Source organism: Prionailurus viverrinus, chromosome D4 (genome assembly GCF_022837055.1).
Source record: "Prionailurus viverrinus isolate Anna chromosome D4, UM_Priviv_1.0, whole genome shotgun sequence".
NCBI classification, from domain to species: Eukaryota; Metazoa; Chordata; class Mammalia; order Carnivora; family Felidae; genus Prionailurus; species Prionailurus viverrinus.
Genome location: NC_062573.1, coordinates 25,531,164 through 25,550,955, shown reverse-complemented (window position 1 = coordinate 25,550,955; position 19,792 = coordinate 25,531,164). Strand labels below are relative to the sequence as shown.

The window sequence follows — 19,792 nt, the reverse complement described above, 5'->3', positions numbered from 1 at the left end:
ATTGTGTACCAAATATGATTCCAAAAAAAACACAAAAATTAAAACTTCCAAACCTCTTACTCAGTGTTGGATACAGAATATTCCTATAGTACATAACTAATATTAAATAAATGATTGAATCAGGTCAGCATTTCTTAATCTTGATATCATTTTTTTAATCACCTGCAAAGTATTGAAGAAGTAATAATTCCAAAGTCCCAGAAATTCTGGTTGCATTGATCTGGGATAGAACAGACGTTCTGTTTTCATTTGGGTTTTTCTATTGTTTGTTGTTTAAGCTTCTCAGAGTTGAGAACTTCAACATTACATTCGTCTTTTAAACAATGGTTTAAAGTGTGGAATTCTAGACTGGCAACACCAGTATCTCCCAGAAACTTGTCTGAAATGCAGATTCTTAGGCCGCACACCAGACCTAGTAAATGAAAACTCTGAGGGAAGACCTTAGCAATCTGTGTTTTCAAGTTCTCCAGTTCTCCTGGTACATGCTAGAGTTAGAACTACTGATTTATGAAAAAATTAATGTTTTCCTACAAACAATATCAATTATGGGAAACAAAATGCATTTTACAATCATCCCAAAAGGTTGTGCTAATTTAAAGCACCACTCTAAATACAGAAGGGTACCTCACAAGCCCAACAGAATTGTACTTGTGGAAACACGCATCACAACTTTTTATAACTGTTTTTTAACATTTATTTTTGGTATGACATGCTCGGTACTGAAGGGACTCATTTAAAAAATAGGCTATAATAGACAGAAGAAGCACCTGATGAATCCGGCATTGGATAAGGAAGCCTCAGAGTCAAGGATACCTTTGCATCATTTCTTCTCTTAGAGAAAAGTGTGTGTGTGTGTGTGTGTGTGTGTGTTTGACAGCAACGTTTTCTCTTTCTGTTATGCTGTTTGACTGTGTGCCACTTGATAGCTCTGTCTATTCCTATGGAAACCAAGTTAGTGGATGGAGCCAAGCTTGGAGGAGGCACTGGGGAGAAATATTAGAAGAGTTCAGCCACAGAGCAACTAAAGATGTTGCCTTTCCTTCAGTCAAATCCTCTTTGAGAGCCAGAATCTGTTTCAAGCCAGGGAGATGTTCTTGGCTGATGTATTGTCTAGCTGCTCTGCCAGATGGATGAACATCTTAAACTGGAAAAACAACAAATACAGCTCCTATTCTGTCTTCGACGTGCCATTCTTAGACTTTGCTCAGAGAATTCTCAAATAGCTTTTTAAAAATGTTTTAAAGTTTTGCTGAAGGTGGCAGGTTAGTGATGTTACCATCATAGTTGTTGAATAATTAGAAATTCTTAGCTATAAAGCGCAGTGTTTAGACTGGACTATCAGAAATTTATGGAAAGAGGGAGAATATCCGAAACTGGAGAAAAGCAGTTGCAGGTTTAATTTCAGTTCTAACGCTCAGTGAATTCATGTCGTTCAAAAACTTGTTTTTTGTAACTGTTTGCTTTCCTACAGAGTCAGGTTAAATGAAAGACCAAGAAACCAGAGTACAACAAGACACCTACATCAACTGAAATTAGAAAATGAGCCAACGAACAAGAATAATATGCAAGGGCCATTCTTTTCCAATCCACTTATACTCTATATTTGATGTGGTAGTTGTTTTTTATGGTCTAGAAAAAAGAACAGTATTGGATTGCATTGTACTGAGCTATTTATGTGGATATTTAAATTATGTTTACGTTTCAGTTATATGTAGAGGTTCATTTTTCTAATTTTATGTACTTTAGTTTATGCCAGGAATTATTGCTTTGGAGAACAGTGGAAGCAGCTATTAATATGGATGATTCATAACCCTATATCTTGAATCTAGCCATCTCTTCCAATATTTAGAGCCATATATATCCTTTTCATTTTTTTGCTAGACATCTTTATGTAGCTATCCCTCAGAAGCCCCAAACCCCACATGTTAAAGAAAAATGGAACTCAAAATCTTCATTCCTAACCCTATTTTTCTTTCCATCTTTTCCATTGCTGACACTACTCTCCATCTTGTACCTATGCATGAGTCCTTATATATTTCACTAATCTGTCCTCTTATTTTCATTTAGCTCTCAACATTTCTATTCTGAATTGGTGTAGTAACCTTCTGACTGGTATCATTAAAGATCTGCCCCCCTCAAATTGATGCTTCACATGGCCTCCAGAGTATTTTTTAAAAAACACAAATCCACTCATGTCATTTCTTTCTTAAACTCTTCATTGGCTCCCCATCACCTACACAAGAAGTTTTAGACTCTTTCTCCTGCTGTATTAGACTTTCCATTTTCTATCCCCTGCCCACCTCTCCAATCCTGTTTCAGTCCTTCTTATACCTCATTTCATATTACAATAACATAGAATTATTTTCAGTGCCTGAAATTTACACAAGGTAAGAAGTTGGTCTATTACTGTTTCATGGATGCTGACAATAGACAAGAGATTCCAGGGCCAGAGACAAAGAAGTTTGTTATTCACAGCATAGCAAAAAGCATCAGCACCTATACATTTACATTGATTTCCCTTACCCCTAAGAATAATGAGGGAGTTTCAGAAGGCCCAGATGGATGATATACACATAGTAGGTTTCCATCAGAACTGAGGGATCTACTGCTTTTATAGTAAGCAGTAATTAAGCACAAAGGAAAATAATGACCTCATCTCTCAAGTTGATTGTTGCTAACACACCCCTGAGAACTTGTGTAAGTCAAAAATGATCAGGACTTTGGACTTTTGGCATAAGAACATGCAGAGATGATTAGGGTCCATGGTGAATTGCCTCTCCCAACAATCCATCACTTAGTCCTACATGTTCTTGACATAAGCATGCTATTCCATCAGTTACTCTGATTAATCTGACCAACAGAGCCTGAAAACAAATCTGTTTAATATGTCTCATATGACATTTAATTAATAGGACTCAAAGCAGCAGTATGAGAACAACCTGCAGTATTAATTCAACTATGCCCCCTCAGTGTCCTGGATTAAGTCGACTGTTAGTAAGGACCAGGGGAAACAATAGGTCTTACCTTATACAACCAGGATGTACTCTAAGACTAGTCTATTATCTATTATGACTTAAGCAAGGGAGTTTGACCTGCTGATCTTTGGTGTGATTACCAATAAGTGTAGGAAGCACCAGACGGACTAATGGAGGAATATTTCATGGCCCTTTCTCCCACTACATACAAACATAAAACCTGAAAAGACACAAGTCACTTTAGGTTAGGATTTGCTGTTAAACTTGGATCGCCATTATTATGACTTGGCTAAGCCACATGGGCAGTATCACCAAGTAGTTGATTGTCATACATGGCATAACCCAAAGCTTCTCACACATCAGGAGAGACCTATGAATTTGTATCCATTAGGTTAAAATAAGGTTGAGCCAATCCCTGTGTTTCTACATGTACAAGGGGATCCACATTCAGGAGCTGCCATTGATGGTGTCTAGCACAGCAAAAGACTTCAGGACCATCCATGTCCACTTGGGTTTTTCTGTTTCATAGCACATGAATGGCAATGACAAACACAAGAAGCAGATCAGATTGCTATCTTCAGCTGCTCTTTGATTCAGGCAGCAAACAATATCCAGGATGCAGTACTGGATCCAGAGGACAAAAAGAGCATTAATTATCCTCTCCCTCCTTGCATCTACCAAGATCTAACGTATCCCCTTCCCAGGTGCTGAAGTGTTATCTCATCCAAATAGCTGTAAAATTAGGGTACCCCATTCAAATATCTATAACTCTTCACCTTTTATCTAATTATCTACTACTTGCACTCATGTCCTTCATCTAGAAGGGTAGATACGGAACAAATTTACAGAGACTCATTATATCCCCCATCTTGGCCCATGTGGGCACTGTAAGGAGGACTTGGTAAACAGTGTACTCAATCAAGTGGTCATTTTGTACGTTGATGATCTATCAATGTTGTCCATCAAACAAATCTAGGTGGCTGAGCTAGAATTAAATTTGAATCTCCAAGCCCCCTTTTGGGTGGACTGCCATCCAGGGGCTGTACCAAAGCCAGCCTGAGATAGCTCTTAGGGAAAAGAAATAAGCATCATAACCAGGAGGGGCAAGGAAGAAAACCAAATATTCAAAATAGGTGTATATAGTCCCCACTCCTTTTGTTCTGATTATTTACCAAGTGACTGTCCTGAGGATATGAGCTCTTTCTAGGGGTGGCCACATTCAGTAGCCTAATTGCCTCTCTTAGGTGTGTGGACCAGGAGGAGGTAACAGGTAGAGTCAGAAATCTTTTAGAGTTTATTTTGAAGGAGGCCATGCCTGCTGTCAACAATTTCAAATTCTTAAGGGTGGTAGAGAGCATAGAATGCCCATCAAATACCTTAACTAGTGGCACATTGTTGGGTAGTCTTTGTAACAAAAGATACACCGTAACGAGACTATGACAGTCAGATGGTCTGGAAATACCAAAACATGAAATAATTTAGTTTCAGTGCCTCAGTGGTGTGGCTGGTATAAGCTGATCAGACTGGAACAACAATACTATAACCTGAAAAATGTCAGTAATGGTGAAGCATGAGGTGACCATGAGAAGGAGTTATCAAAAGTCCTTGCAAGGAATAGGCAGGAGCAATGCCCTGTTAACGTGGCCTCCTTCATCACACACACAAAAGTAGGCCTACATAGGGGAATATACAAGTCTGGTGTGCAGTGGTAGTTTCTACATCAAACACCTGCCTTTTACTTTGAGCCTAGTCTATGATGATGGATTCATCACCATGTTTAGTGCGGTGATGGATACAGATGGTAAATGGCCAATAACCTGGGCAAAGCAGCCTTATTCAGCAACCTGATTCCAGTTGGTCTTATAAGAGAATGAGCCCTTACTATGGGCATCTACATGAGTGACCCAAGCTGTTTAGTCGGCAGCCCCAGTTGTTTCCATAATTTGTAGCCACAAAGAGGGGTGTTTTTAATCCACCTCCATATATAGTCTTCCAAGTGGCAGATCAGATGACTGGAACATTGGCAACAACCCAAGGGGTAGTAAAAACATGCCCCTTCCTTAGGAGTATTGTCTCAGGTAAGAATGACGGCTTTCATTTCAGCCCACTGGGCTGACTTGCCCTTACCATAGTCAGTCTTCCAGAGTCAGCATTGAGGTTGGACTGTCTCCCAATGGACACCATCAGGTTTTAACTTAGCCAAATTATCAGTAAACCAGGCCAAGGCATTCAGAGGAACCTCCATGCATCAAGGGCACCATTAAGCCAGGAGCTTTGCTTCAGACAGTGACTACCTCTATACCTAGTGCTTTATCCTCATTGCCAGATAAATAAGCTACAGCCAGGATCAGGTACATGGTGCACTTGGCTCTGTGCTATTAGACAAGTCTTTGCATTTACTTTCACTTTTGAACAGCTGCTCATTCCTCGTTGTTCTCACCATTAGTTTCCACTTTAGGGAGTCCTTGGCTCAGCAGCCACAACCACGTTGCCTTCAGCTCACTGTCGCATTGTCATGCTAACATCTCTTCCTCTGCCTGCCCAGAGGACAGTGACCAGAGACCAAGGCACCATTTGGGCAGCTTGTTTTAATTCTACCTGCCACCACTGAGATTTGTTAACAGATAGGACAGTGGGATCTCTTACCTCCCCGACCTTGCCCATCACTTGGGTACCATCTCAGAGAGTCTTCTTGTCCCTGAACCTGGCCTGCAGGGCCCTTGTCCTTACTTTTCAAGCAAAATGTATCTTTGTCAGCATCCCTTCCTCATTGCCTGTACTGTTGAGGCTTGGATTTAATTTTGCCCTACTTTTTCCTTTAATGTGCCCTAACTCATTACAAGGCAGTAAGTTGCCCATACGTACCAGCAGAAAACACAAGACTACCAAAAGAGACAAAAAAGCTTTATTACTGATGCCACAGTAACATGAGCATTTGCATGCTTACATCAGTTTCCCTTGCCCCCAAGGACTGTGGGAGCAACACAGAGGACCTAGGTGGATCCTGGGTGCACAGTGGGTTTGCATGACACCTGAGAAATGCTGAGTTTTGGGAATCCCCAGACTTTAGTGTGTGCTAAGAAGCCTGCTCCTTGTCTAATGTCCTGGAGGACATTAATGTCCTTTACGATTGCTTGCTGCAAACCCAACTCTGAGGGACAGCCTAAGTAAAGAGGAGTCAAGACTTTGCATTCTTAGCATACCCAGTAAATACATGCAGGGACACTCAGGACCCATGGCAGATTGCTTCTCCCAGCACTCTTGTGGTATTTCCAAGACTCATTTGTGTCTGCAACCATTACAGAAAAGTTTGATGTAATGAGATCAGTGATATTTGTGACCTAAATACTTCCCAAGGATAGTGATTCTTTTTAAAAATTAATATTTTAAATGCCTTGAGGGTTTATAAATATATAATTATAGAGACATCATTGGGCTTAATAACAACTCATGTTTCTATTATTTCCATTTCGGTTGTAAATAATGTATATTTTGGTACATAATATGATTAGATTTAGAATGAAATATGGCAGAATGCCTACCTTGCATCTGTATGTGCTATTTTATATACACATATATAGTTGTAATATTTTCCAGGACAAAATTATATACAAACCTATAAATGAACAGAAAAATGTAGTGAACATTTGTATACATAGTGAACAATTGTTTTCGATTCAACTACACTGAAAGTAAATATAAATGCTAAGGACATGGAACAAGAATGCAAAGATCATAATCGAGAAACATGTAGGTCCCAAACTACTGTATTGGTTTGGGGAAATTATCTGTTCTCTTTGGTGTTTCAGTAGGGAAAGAGGCAGCTACAGGCAGGGTTAGCCAAGTCTTAAGCATTGGAGTCTATTAAAGTAATTGTTTCAACTGAAGAGGAAGCAAATAGCAAAGGTTCCAAGGAGCCAGATATAGAAAATATGATAGCCATTTGGAGAAGAAATGTAGAGGTAGGGATTCAGAATGTTTTGAAGCTCAGCTGCCAGTAGTCTAGAAGTTAACAATTAAGGCACTTACCAGGAACAGGGAGCCATCTTGGAGAATATTTCAAATACTTCTGGCTCAGGAAGTTACTCCCTTTTTTCCCCACTAAGTGAGTGAAAAGTGGTCACATTAAAGCCAAGAAAGTACTTAGAATTGGGGGGGGTATTCTTTACCTTAATATGAAGCTATAGCTTTAGAGGAAGCTCTTAGTCTAGAGAAGTGGCAGGAGCAGGACAAAGATCAAGCCTCATGACCAGGAAGACATCCCTCATATCGCTGGAGATGAGGCTGCAAAAGAGCATTCTAAGAACAGATTCTTAGTGCGTTAGGAGGGGGTGTTAGCAGCTATAAGGGTGAGAAAGGAGAGGGAGAGGAAGAGAGAGGGAGAAAGAAGAAAAACATAGCAAACAATCTTGTCTTTGAAATGAACCTGCAGGGGCACCTGGGTGGTGCAGTTTGGTTAAGTGTTTAACTCTTGATTTTGGCTCAGGTCATGATCTCACCAACCATGAGATGGAGCCCCCTGCTGGGCTATGTGCTGACAGCACAGAGCCTGCTTGGGGTTCTCACTCCTTCGCTCTCTGCCCCTCCCCTGCTAGTGCACACGCTCTCTCTCTTAAACAAACATTAAAAAAATTTTTTTTTATGTTTATTCCTTTTTGAGACACAGAGAGAGACAGCACACAAGCAGGGGTGAGGCAGAGAGAGAGGGAGACACAGAATCCAAGGCAGGTTCCAGGGTCTGAGCTGTCAGTACAGAGCCTGATGTGGGGCCTGGACTCACGAACCACAAGATCATGACCTGAGCTGAAGTCAGACGCTTAACTGGCTGAACCACCTGGGAAACCCTAAACATTTTTAATGATTGGATAAATGAATGAATGAATGAGCCTGCAAACAAAAATTCCAAAATAAATGAAGAACTCTAATGCTAAGAAAGCTAGCAATATCATTATTCAGATCATGAATTCATTGCTAGCTGAAGAGCATAAACAAAGCAAAAAAACAATCCACACAAAGAGAAGATATTTGCAAAACCAACCAAGAATTAGTATACAGAATATGTAAATAACTCCTACAGATCATTAAGAAAAAGACAAAGAGCTAAATTGGGGAATGAGTAAACAACGCAAAAAGGCTATTCACAGAAAAAGAAGCAAATGGCCAATGAACATATAAAAACATTCCACCTCAGTCAGGGAAATGAAAATTAAATCCATGGCAAAACACAATTGTGTATCCATTTTACTAGCAAAAGTTAGCAAGTGTGACAAAACCAAGTGTGGCGAGGATGTGAAGAAATAAAAATTCTCATACATTCCTGGTGGGAATATAAATTGGACTAGCTGCTTTAAAGAGCACTTTCAACCCAGCATTACAGAAATTCATGCACATTTACCAGGAGACATGTAGAAGAAAATTGTCCAGACAGTATTGTCCACAATAGTGAAAAATGGGAAACATGCTAAATATTCCTCTAGAGAATAAAGAAATACAGTTATTTTCATATGACAAAATACTTTCTCCGGTGAAAATGTATGAACTGGAGCCACTTGGATAGATCTCAAAAAAGCACTGCTTTGAGTAAAAAGGTGGCAAGCGATCATACAGTACTATTTATATAAAGACTAAAAATATGTAAAACAATACTATGTAGTTTATGGGTACATATATGTGTAAGAAACAAATGTATTAAAGCATTCATTGGAATGAAAAACTCCAAATTCAGGATAGTAGTCTCTAAAGAGGGAGAATTGGAGAGGGCCACAGAGGGATCATGAACCGTATTGGTTCTGTTTTATTTCTTAAAAATAAAAAATCTAGGGATACCTGGGTGGCTCAGTAGGAGAGCATGCAACTTTGGCTCAGGCCATGATCTCACAGTTCATGAGTTCAAGCCTCATATCAGGCTCTCTGCTGTCAGTACAGAGCCCACTTTGGAAACTCTCCCCTCTCTCCCTGCCCCCTTCCCCGTTCATTCTCTCTCTCTCTCTCTCTCTCTCTCTCTCTCTCTCTCTCTCTCTCTCAAATGTGAACCTTAACAAATAATAATAAATTAAGAATCTGAAGGAAAATATCAAGGCATTTCACTCAAAACTCCCATATTATTATTAAGATTAACTGACTATATGCTTTTTCTAAAAATGGAGCCTATTTTAGAGAACTGGACAGACAAAAAAAATATATAAGGTTAAAAGTCACATTTGGATTGATTTATTTCCCAGATTCCTTTTAAGTGTGTTCTCCAGGTCAGAGAACTTTTTTTATCCTCTTTTACCCTTTTAGATATTGTAGTCCTTTTCCTGCATTTGGGGGAAATCCAAATGTCATAATCATTTACATCACAGACAAAAGAAGCTCCTGTTAATTATGGGAAGATTAAGATGAGGATTATGGCTACATAGCAAAACAAAACATCTTATTCAATGTTTCAGAGACATTAGTAAATGTTTTCTCACTTCGGTGGCATAACATCAGATCAGATCAGGGCTAATGTCCTTTTGGTGACTAAATCAGGACATTCTCTAACTTCAGCTCTCTCAACTTGTGCTCACTACCATCAGTTTTTTTTTAATATTTATTTATTTTGAGAGAGAGAGAGAAAGAACGCGCACACAAGCAAAGGGAAGGGGCAGAAAGAGAGGATAGAGAGAATTCCAAGCAGGTTCCGCACTGTCAGCACAGAGCCCGACATGGGGCTCGATCTCACGAACCATGAGATCATGACCTAAGCCAAAATCAAGTTGGATACTTAACTGACTGAGCCACCCAGGCGCCCCCCTACCATGAGTTTTCTTAGGAACATATACTCTATTATCTCCTGCACTCTTATACTATTTCCTATTCAGTCAGAAATTATAAAAACAGATCCCAAAACAGTGTTCACCTGAGGATTAAGTTCTGTGTGCCCCTAAGAGATGGTGCTAAATGATTAACTCCAAATCCTCCTTATTCTTGCATTTAAGAATAAACCTGAAAACTTAAGAAGTCTGAATTTTAAGCAATATTAAGGAAACATTTAAACATTGTGTTTGTTTGTTTTTTATTGAGAGGGCTTTATAGGAAGCAAAGTTGTCTAGGATAGGGGTCCCCAGTCATAACAACCTTCAGAAGGTTATCAAATTAGCTTCCTGTTTCGAACTGGTATCTTCCCCTTTTCTACTGACACTAGAAATATTCTCCTGATTTTAGTTCTTAGAGTTCTCTGCCGCCTCTGCTCATCCTCAGAATTGAGTTTGCATGCCCTGGGCATCTAATAAATGCTTGTTCATGAGACCAGGAAGTTGATGGTGGTCCAAATGGATTATAGTGTTTCCAGTCCCAGCATTTATAGATAATATCTGTTGTGTCCCTGCCTTTGGGAAGAGAAGCTGACATCTCCCCAGGGTTCCCACAGATTTCCTACTGGGTACACCCTTATTGGTCCTGTGTCATCATTCTCTGTAGGCAGAGTACAGGCATCTTTCTCAATGTAAAAAAAAAAAAAAATCAGAAGATCACTATTTATGACATCCCAATTATTTCCACTTTTACTTGTCCCTAACCTTGGTTTTCTCCGCACTTCCCTAGCTGAAGTGTATATGCTATGTGTGGTCAGATCTTTCTATCTATATGCTGTCAATCATGGGCCATTCTTGTTTCTACTTGATTAGCTACATTTTGTTGCCTCCTCCACATTGGAAAACTGTTCATAATAAAACCAGCAAACATTTACTAAGCATTTACTTTGTGCACTGAGTACAAATATGATCTTTATCATTTCATATGCACAATAATCTCAGGTACTCCATCCCTGTTTTGCAGATGAGGAAATAGAGGCACAGGAAGATACTTTATTTCATCTGTAAAACCTTTCCATTATACTTCTGTGAGGAGCAAATACATCCTAGAGCTTTGTCATAAATAAGGCTTAGTGTAAACGTTTCACTCTTGCCTGCTTTATAACAAGACTCAATGAATGTTTTTTGAGGGGTGAATAAATAAATGCTATTACCTAGTGCATCATGTTTTCTATAGGTAGAATCCCCAGAACAATGTAAGGTGTGAATACACGAAGCACTGTGTCTGTAAGTCAGTAGTCACCCCCACCAATATATTCTTGTTTCTTTCTTTTTCCTTCCCCTTTCCTCTGGATTCCAGAATCAAGATGATTGTCTGATTGAATATCTTTAAAAGGTCGTGATGAATTATTCTGTAATATTTGAAATGTTATACTCAGAAAGGTCATGCTTTATTTTTTGGTAAGAAGTACCACATAGATTTGTTTCTCCTGGGCACCATTTCTTTTTTCAAAGAAAAGATGGCAAGAGATTTAGAGCAGGGTGCCCTCTTGAGGAAGTTTTAGCACCTTACTTCTCAAAAGCTGGCACTGGATGACATGAGAAAGCCCGATGAATGATGCTCAAATAAACAAAACATTAAAAAGGAAGAGTAACCAAATACCAGACATCTGAGAATTAAGATTCTTAACTGTTATGATCTAGTATAGCAACATTAAGAATTTGTAAACAAAAAGAGAAACCTCTGGAAGGTATTTTTTTAATTAATTAATTAATTTTTTTAATTTACATCCAAGTTAGTTAGCATATAGTGCAATAATGATTTCAGCAGTAGATTCCAGTGATTCATCACCTAGGTATAACACCCAGTACTCATCCCAACAAGTGTCTTCCTTAATGCCCCTCACCCATTTAGCCCATCCCCCCACCCACTTTATTTCCTCTCATTTACTCAGTCCTTCAAGTTATCACCTATGTTGTGCCAGCAGCTAGCCAAACACCGTGCCCAGTAAAACACAGTCTCTGCCTTCATGAAGCTTACAGCTCGTGAAGGAGATCACAGGGAAGGGAAATAAACAAATATAAGTAACTAAAAACTTAGCAAAGTACTATGAAGGAAATGGAAAGGTACTAGAATGAAGCACAACAAAATAAGTTCCATTAGGGTGGTCAAGGAAAGCCTCTCTGAGAGGAAATAATTGAGCTGAGTCACTTTGCTTTTTGGTCCATTCCAAGTCTGCCCATCTAATATAGACAGCCTGATGGACACTTTTTTAGCCTCTGATTCTTATCTGTGGCCCAGCCCTTGAGCTGAGTTGACTCCTGTCTCTGTCCCTGTGGGTATGAGCAGGGAACCATCATCCTTCTGCACCTCATTGTCTCCCTAGCTGGTCCCTTTGCCTTAGAGCCTCACATTCATCACAATGGGGGGAGGGGCTGCTTAACTCATAAATATTTTCTTACTAATACTCATAGCCACTCACAGTAGAATATCAATACATTATAATGCTAAAAAAAACCACATTTCCAACAATATTAAGGATGTAGAGGATCTCAGAAGATGAAAAGGACAGATAACCCTGACTGCCATTCTGCTTTGAATAGGGAGAGATAAACAGGCATGAAGCAGGCAGAGAACTTGACTATGTCGTACAGTTTCGTTATATTGACTTTCAAATATCTGTGGTACCAAGCAAACTGAAGGCTCCAACCAGAATTGGAAATATGGAACTATATCTCAGGAAGGAGCTCCAAAGAACAATTTTTTGAGCGTTTTGTTTGGTTTCAAAGCTACCATATTACACACACACACGGTTGACCTGGATCCCCACCAGTGGATTGCTCTAACCCCTGTAGCTAAGCTGCTTTCTCTGAATGGGTTGATTCTACCAGATTGGAGGGTTTAACTGCTGTGGAGAGTACTGCCTGCAAGTGGATGGCCTCCAGTGACTTCTAGGTTGGTGTTTAGGTGACCAGATGCGTCTGGGACCCAAACTCCGAACAAGATTCATCTCTCTCAGTTGTACCTCTACGTAGCTCTGCAAGAAAACTGACCACCTACTTTATACTTTAGTAACCAGATGACCGTGAACAAAATGTTCAACCACTGTGAATCTCACCTCCCTCACCTGTAAATTGGGATTTTAAATCTCTGATCATTTCGCAAGGTTATTATACTTTGAATATAAATAATAGGTGCTGTATGGGTCAGAATGTGCTAGTATATTCTTTGCTGCTACTGGATAGCAATTTGGAAAATACACCAAAAACTGTATAAACTCCTTTGGCACACTAAATTGATTCCTGATCATTTATTCTTATGAAAAAATTAAGGAAAACTATGTGGAAATAAATGTACATTGTATCATATTCTATAAAAGAAAATACTGGAAATTAGAATGGTTGAATAAATGAAACGTTGACCAGCTATTTAAACTATTGTAAACTATATGCATGCAGTGTAAATTATATGCATATAGGAAGTGGTTGGAAGGGAACTTTCATAGTAAAACAATTGATAGAGTAGTGGGATTTTAAGTATTTTTCCTTTGATCAATTGATATATCTGAATATTTTTACTCTAGCAGAATAATTAAACTACTTAAAACATTTTAAAATTTAGAAAATGCCTTGGCCCCAAACTAAATTTCTTCTTACTGTTTCTTTTTATTTATTTATTTATTTATTTATTTATTTATTTATTTATTTATTTATTTAGGGAAATTATCGTTTCATGAAACTCTTACTTACACGCAGAGCAAACTGGATGCAAAAGGATCTGGAAGAGATGACCCCTTTGCACTTGACCACTCGGCACAAGAGCCCCAAGTGTTTGGCGCTTCTGCTGAAGTTTATGGCACCAGGAGAAGTGGATACACAGGATAAAAACAAGGTAAGGGGGAGGGGGTTCACCTGGGTGCCTCATTCGGTTAAGGGCCCAACTCTTGGTTTCAGCTTCGGTCATGATCTAATGATTGCGTGAGTTCAAGCCCCGCATCGGGCTCTGTGCTGATGGTGCGGCACCTGCTCAGGAGTTTCTTCCTCCCTCCCTCTCTGTCTCTCCCTCTCTCAAAATAAATAAATAAACTTAAATTAAAAAAAAAAAAAGGTAAGGGACTGTCAAAATCAGGAGGCAAATTAAGAGCAAAAAGCAAATTCACATCCTTTTATGATGTGAAAGCTCAAGGAAGAACCACTGCTCCTACACATGGTGGAATGTGTTCTAGTCTTCATACTCCCCAGTGAAAAATTTCATTTAAATTCTGCCATTTTATCCTCCTACCAACCGTGTGTGGTAGGTAGTATCATCTCCTTTTCACAGATGGGGAAACTGAAGCTCAGGAAGATTTAAATTCTGTCCAAGATCCAAGAGGCAAGACTAGAATTCAACCCAGGCCTATCTCCAAACCCCAATATTTGACAGCTAGTAGCGATAGTTACCAAGGGTGAGTTTCCTTGTGGCCAAATGCCTGGGGCAATGTAGTAAGTGCACAGTGGTATAATGGTCTGGGCTTTAGCATCAGACTTCTTGGGTTTCAGTCTAGAAGCCACTACTCACTTGTTCTGTGCCTTTGGGCAAATTTTCTTAACTCCTCTGCTTTTCCATTTTCTCATATATAAAAAGGGGATGATAGGGTTGTTGAAGATAAAATGAGGTATATAAATATATATAGGGTCAAACCCATATAAATAGGGTTTAACACAATTCCCATAGCATCATAATAAAATAACTCTCAATAAATGTTAGCTATACAATAAATATTATTCGTTTCATTTTGGCTCTGACATCTGCTCTGGCACTTGTTGCCAGGATCAGTTATCCTCCCGGATCTTGAATTTTAACATACTGAACACGCCAGCCACTGTTTTGACCAATGCTTTGATCGTTCTTTACAGGAAATAAAAATGTGGTGTTCAGACAAGTGCAAAAATCCTCTTCCTTTCCACGAGGCACTGAATCATGGAGTTCTTGCTACCTTCAGCACGCCCATGTGTGATTAAAACTCTTGGGATTAAACCCACTGGGCTCATGTCCAGTGACCCTTACGCTGCCCTTCACAGGCTCTTCCTGTAGAGAGCCTTATTTTACAACTACTGTAAACCAGTATTATTCCTAACTCATACCATGTTTGTAGTGCTAATATTTCACTGAAAAAGCACTTTGATCAGTCCACAAAGCCCCATGAATCACTTACCAAGGCACAGATGTCTTCAGGCACCATGATGTCTTCCTCAGAATCTTCTAGGAACTCCCTGCTATTGTCCAGTACTTTTCTGTTCTGTTACTGAACAGGGATGGGAGGTTATCCGGCCAGACAGATGGAAAACAGATCTGCAAGGTCCAGGCAGGCACAAGAGACGAGAACAGGACAAAAGCCCAAAGCAACGATTCTCAAACTGACAGGAAGGATCCGTTGTTTGTTTGTTTTTCTAATTTACACTCTTCACAGACCCAAAGTTTTGTATCATGTATTTAAACCGAACAACGTAAAACCCCCATGAGATAACACTTCACACGCTTTCGGATGGACTGTCATTACCAAAACAGAACATAACAAGCATTGGTGAGGATGTGGAGAAATTTGAACCCAGTGCAGTGCTGGTAGGAATGTAAGATGGTGCAGCCACCATGGAAAAAAGGATGGCAATTTCTCAAAAAATTAAACATGGGGGCGCCTGGGTGGCTCAGTCGGTTAAGCGGCCGACTTCGGCTCAGGTCATGATCTTGCGGTCCGTGAGTTCGAGCCCCGCGTCGGGCTCTGTGCTGACAGCTCAGAGCCTGGAGCCTGTTTCAGATTCTGTGTCTCCCTCTCTATGACCCTCGCCCCATTCATGCTCTGTCTCTCTCTGTCTCAAAAATAAACAAACGTTAAAAAAAAAAATTTTTTTTAAAAATTAAACATGGAACTACCCCATGATCCAACAGTTCCACTTCTGGGTATCAACCCAGAAGAGCTGAAATCAAAAATGTGAGCAGATATTTATACACCCATGTTCATAGCAGCATTATTCACAGTAGGAGAATGATGACCACAATCCCAATGTCCGCTAATGGATGGTTAGAGAAACAAAATGCAGTCCATGCAAGGGAATATTATTCAGCCTTAAAAAGGAACAAAATTCTGACACACGCTACAACATGGATGGCTTTTGAAGACATTATGCTAAGTGAAAGGCTGGGAACAGGTGGAAATTGGGAATTACTGTTAAATGGGTATGGAGTGTAGTTTAGGAAGATGAAAAGGTTCTGGGGGTGGAAGGCGCTGAAGTTGCACAGCTTTGAGAATGTGCTTAATGCCATTGCACTGTACATTTAAAAAGTTAAAATGATAAATTGTGTTATGTACATTTTATCACAGTAAAGAAATAATAATAATTACTAGAAAAAAAATTGCTTAAAGATGTAGAAAGTACAATCCCAAACTTTGTACTATTAGATCCAAGAGATCTAGTGTTACTTTCAGTAAACATATTCAGAGCAAACATAATATAACAAAAGAATTACTGAAACTGTATATGTTGTTTATTGAAAATGTGGCTATAGGGGCACCTGCCTGGCTCAGTGAGTAGAGAATGAGACTTTTGGTCTTGGGGTTGTGAGTTCAAGCCCCACATTGGGCATAGAGCCTACTTTAAAAAAAGAGGAGGGGCACCTGAGTGGCTCAGTTGGTTGAGCGTCCAACTTCAGCTCAAGTCATGATCTCACAGTTCGTGAATTTGAGCCCTGTGTCAGGCTCTGCGCTGACAGCTCAGAGCCTGGAGCCCGCTTCTGGTTCTGTGTCTCCCTCTCTGTCTGCCCCTCTCCCGCTCACGCTCTGTCTCTCTCTCAAAAATAAATAAGCATTTAAAACAATTAAAAAGAAGAAGAAGAAAAAGAAGAAGAAGAAGAGGAAGAAGGAAGAAAATGTAGCTATAGGAAATTATTTTCTATTATATTTGTGACTGTTTTTGTTCTACAGTCATTACTAAATAAAAAGTAATGAGTGACTCTTCGTATTAAATGCCTGTAGGTGCACTGTACGTAAATTCCACATATGTCAACAGTTAAAGTTTTTAGTGTAGCAAGTGAGCTTGGTTCCTACTGGCGAATGATCTGATTCTAGACTGGATTGATGATACTGCTGTTCATAAGAGATAATGTACAGCCCAACCATTTCTTTGTGTTTGCTCAGTGACTCTTTTAATACGGAGACCAGTCTTACTGTGGTTTGTTGATGAGAACGGCAGAGGGGATTTTAAAGCAATGCCAACAAGTTCAGGATGTTCATTTAAAAAAATTTTTTTCCACGTTTATTTATTTTTGAGAGAGAGAGAGAGAGTGTGTGAGTGCATGAGTGGAGGAGGGGCAGAGAGAGGGGGAGTCAGAATCCGCAGGAGGCTCCAGGCTCTGAGCTGTCAGCACAGAGCCTGATGCAGGACTTGAACCCACAAACCGTGAGATCATGACATAAGCCCAACCAACTGAGCCACTCAGGTGCCCTTATTTCTTTCTCTAAGGAAGCTCCACGCCCAGTGCGGAGCTCGAGGTCATGACCCAAGATCAAGAGTTGCATGCTCTTCCTGCTGAGCCCGCCAGGTGCCCCAACAGGATGTTCACTTTTAACTTTTATCCAAAATAAAGCCAATATCGCTGTATTTGCAACATGTATCTTAACATCAGTAGTAAGTCTAACAATTTATCCTATAAAATTATAGTTAAATTTAAATTTGTACTTTGATATAAGAAATGGATTCCAAATCCATGATTTCCTATGCATGGATCTTCTTTTTGATAGATACTGAAATTCAAAACATTCTATCAAATTCTTAAAATGCTTGGTGCGATATCAAGATTGTTACTTACTTTGTTGATAATTATTCATAAACTACCGGCCTGCTTTTCTTTTTCTCAGTATTACCACTGATTAGTACTTGATGACCTAAATGCCTGTCATGATTAAGAGGTCAGACTGCCTCTTCAGACTGCCTGGATTTAAATCTCAATCCGGCCGCTTACTACCTTCATACCCCTGAGCAGAGCACTCATCCACCTTGTGCTCCCTTTCCTCATCAATCACATGCAGAATCAAGAGTACTCATTGTGTAGAGTTATCACGATGACTATATGAGGTAAAATACAGAAAGCTCATACAACAGTGCCTGTCACACAATAAAAGCTTGGGGGAAATCTGTTGTGTCACTATTGCTGTGTTTCTGAGCCTCTCGCGATTTTGCAGCAAACGGCTCTGCATTGGAGTGCCTATTACAATAACCCGGAGCACGTGAAGCTGCTCATCAAGCATGATTCCAACATCGGGATCCCTGACGTCGAAGGCAAGATCCCACTTCACTGGGCAGCTAACCACAAAGATCCCAGTGCTGTTCATACGGTGCGATGCATCCTGGTGAGTACGGTGGTGCTGCTGGCCCCGGGCGGCCTTGCTGACAAACAACTTTTTTGTTATGAAATAGCCAGTATACGAAAGCGTATATACGACACACAAACAAATTATGAACCAGAAGAAACAAAACAGACACGTGAACCCATCACTCAAGAAATAGAACACGGTAGTGCTGCTATGCTGCTATTTAAGACCACACAGAATTTCCGACATGCCAGTTTCCAAACACATCCTCTCTACTTAAGCCACACTTGCCCTGTCCCCCATCAACTACTTTCCTGAATTTGTATTTATCCTTCCCTGGCTCTGTTTTATACTTGCGCCTATTAAACACTGCGTAGAGATATCTGTAAAATGCTTGTAAGACATAAAGAATACAAGGGGCACCTGGGTAGCTCAGTCCATGGAGCGCCCAACTCTTGATCTCAGGGTCGTGAGTTCAAGCCCTGTGTTGGGCATGGAGCCTACTTTAAAAAACAAAAAAGTTGTAAAGAATATAGAAACCACAAATATTCACGTACTCATCTCTGAGCATAAGAACAAGTACATTAACCGTTACCTTTGAAGTTCCCTGGGTACCTCCCAACACCATTCTGTTCTTCCCCTTTCTGAGAGGCAGCCACTATCCTCAATGATGTGTTTATATTCCTGATTTTCATTATAGTTTTACCACATATATTCGTATCCCTAAACACTACATTGTTTCATTTTTGATGCTTTTGAATTCTGTATACATGGAATCACATTGAATGTATTCTTTTGCAACATGCTTTTCTTGCTCAATATTATGCTGGTGATTTTATCTATGTTGCTGTGTATACCTGTAATATATTATTTTTTGCCATTATGTAGTATTCTATATTTTCTGAACAAGCCATACATTATTCAGTTATTCACAGACATTTGGAACTATTTCTATTTTTTTTTGCTACTTAAAAATAGTGCTGCTTTATGGGGTGCATGGGTGACTCAGTCAGTTGAGCGTCCAACTCTTGGTTTCGGCTCAGGTCATGATCTCAGTTTCGTGAGTTCAAGCCCCATGTCTGGCTCTGTGCCAGCAGTGCAGAGCCTGCTTGGGATTATCTCTCTCTTCCTCTCTCTCTGGTCTTCTCTGACTCATGCTGTCTCTTTTTCTCTCAAAATAAATAAATAAACTTAAAAAAATAAAAATAGTACTGCTTTTATTTAAAGTGATTTCTATAGCCAGCATGGGGCTTGAACGTGAGTTCAAGGGAGATCAAGGGTCGAGTGCTCTATTGACTGAGCAGTCAGGTGCTCCTGAACTTTTATTATTTTTTGTTAGTGTATCTAAGATGTATGTTTAACTGGTAGTTGAAGGCACATGGAAATGCAGTTGATATTTTTGTTCATTGAATATGAATCTAACCAACTTGCTTATTAATTTTTATTACTTTCTTATTAATTTTGAATATTTATCAGTGGATTCTTTGAGGTTTCTAATCAGTGCTTCTCAAATTCCAGCTTATAAGCTATGATAGTCTAATATTTAGTCCTATTTGCTTATAACACACAAATTAGACTTTAAAAGATAATATTCTTTTGTATATGCAATAGTTATTTCTACCTGCATGTTAACTGATTCCTTTGCTCTGCATTTCTCCTTGAATCTCAAGTTTTCCTTCTGGAGTTAATATCTTAC

At 39.5% G+C, this 19,792-nt stretch overlaps 1 protein-coding gene across 6 annotated transcripts in view; it reads left to right on the top strand.

Annotated features, from left to right (window-relative positions):
- The window catches only part of INVS (inversin), a 161,389-nt gene that overhangs the window by 72,556 nt on the left and 69,041 nt on the right, over window positions 1-19,792 (top strand). For 3 of the 6 annotated variants that reach the window (XM_047829967.1, XM_047829961.1, XM_047829962.1), the window contains exons 4-5: window positions 13,470-13,643; window positions 17,968-18,135. In XM_047829967.1, coding sequence (XP_047685923.1) covers window positions 13,470-13,643; window positions 17,968-18,135 — 342 coding nt within the window. Of the gene's footprint in view, window positions 1-12,256; window positions 12,708-13,469; window positions 13,644-17,967; window positions 18,136-19,792 lie in introns of those variants that run through there. The other 3 variants (XM_047829966.1, XM_047829965.1, XM_047829964.1) reach the window with 3 other exon arrangements.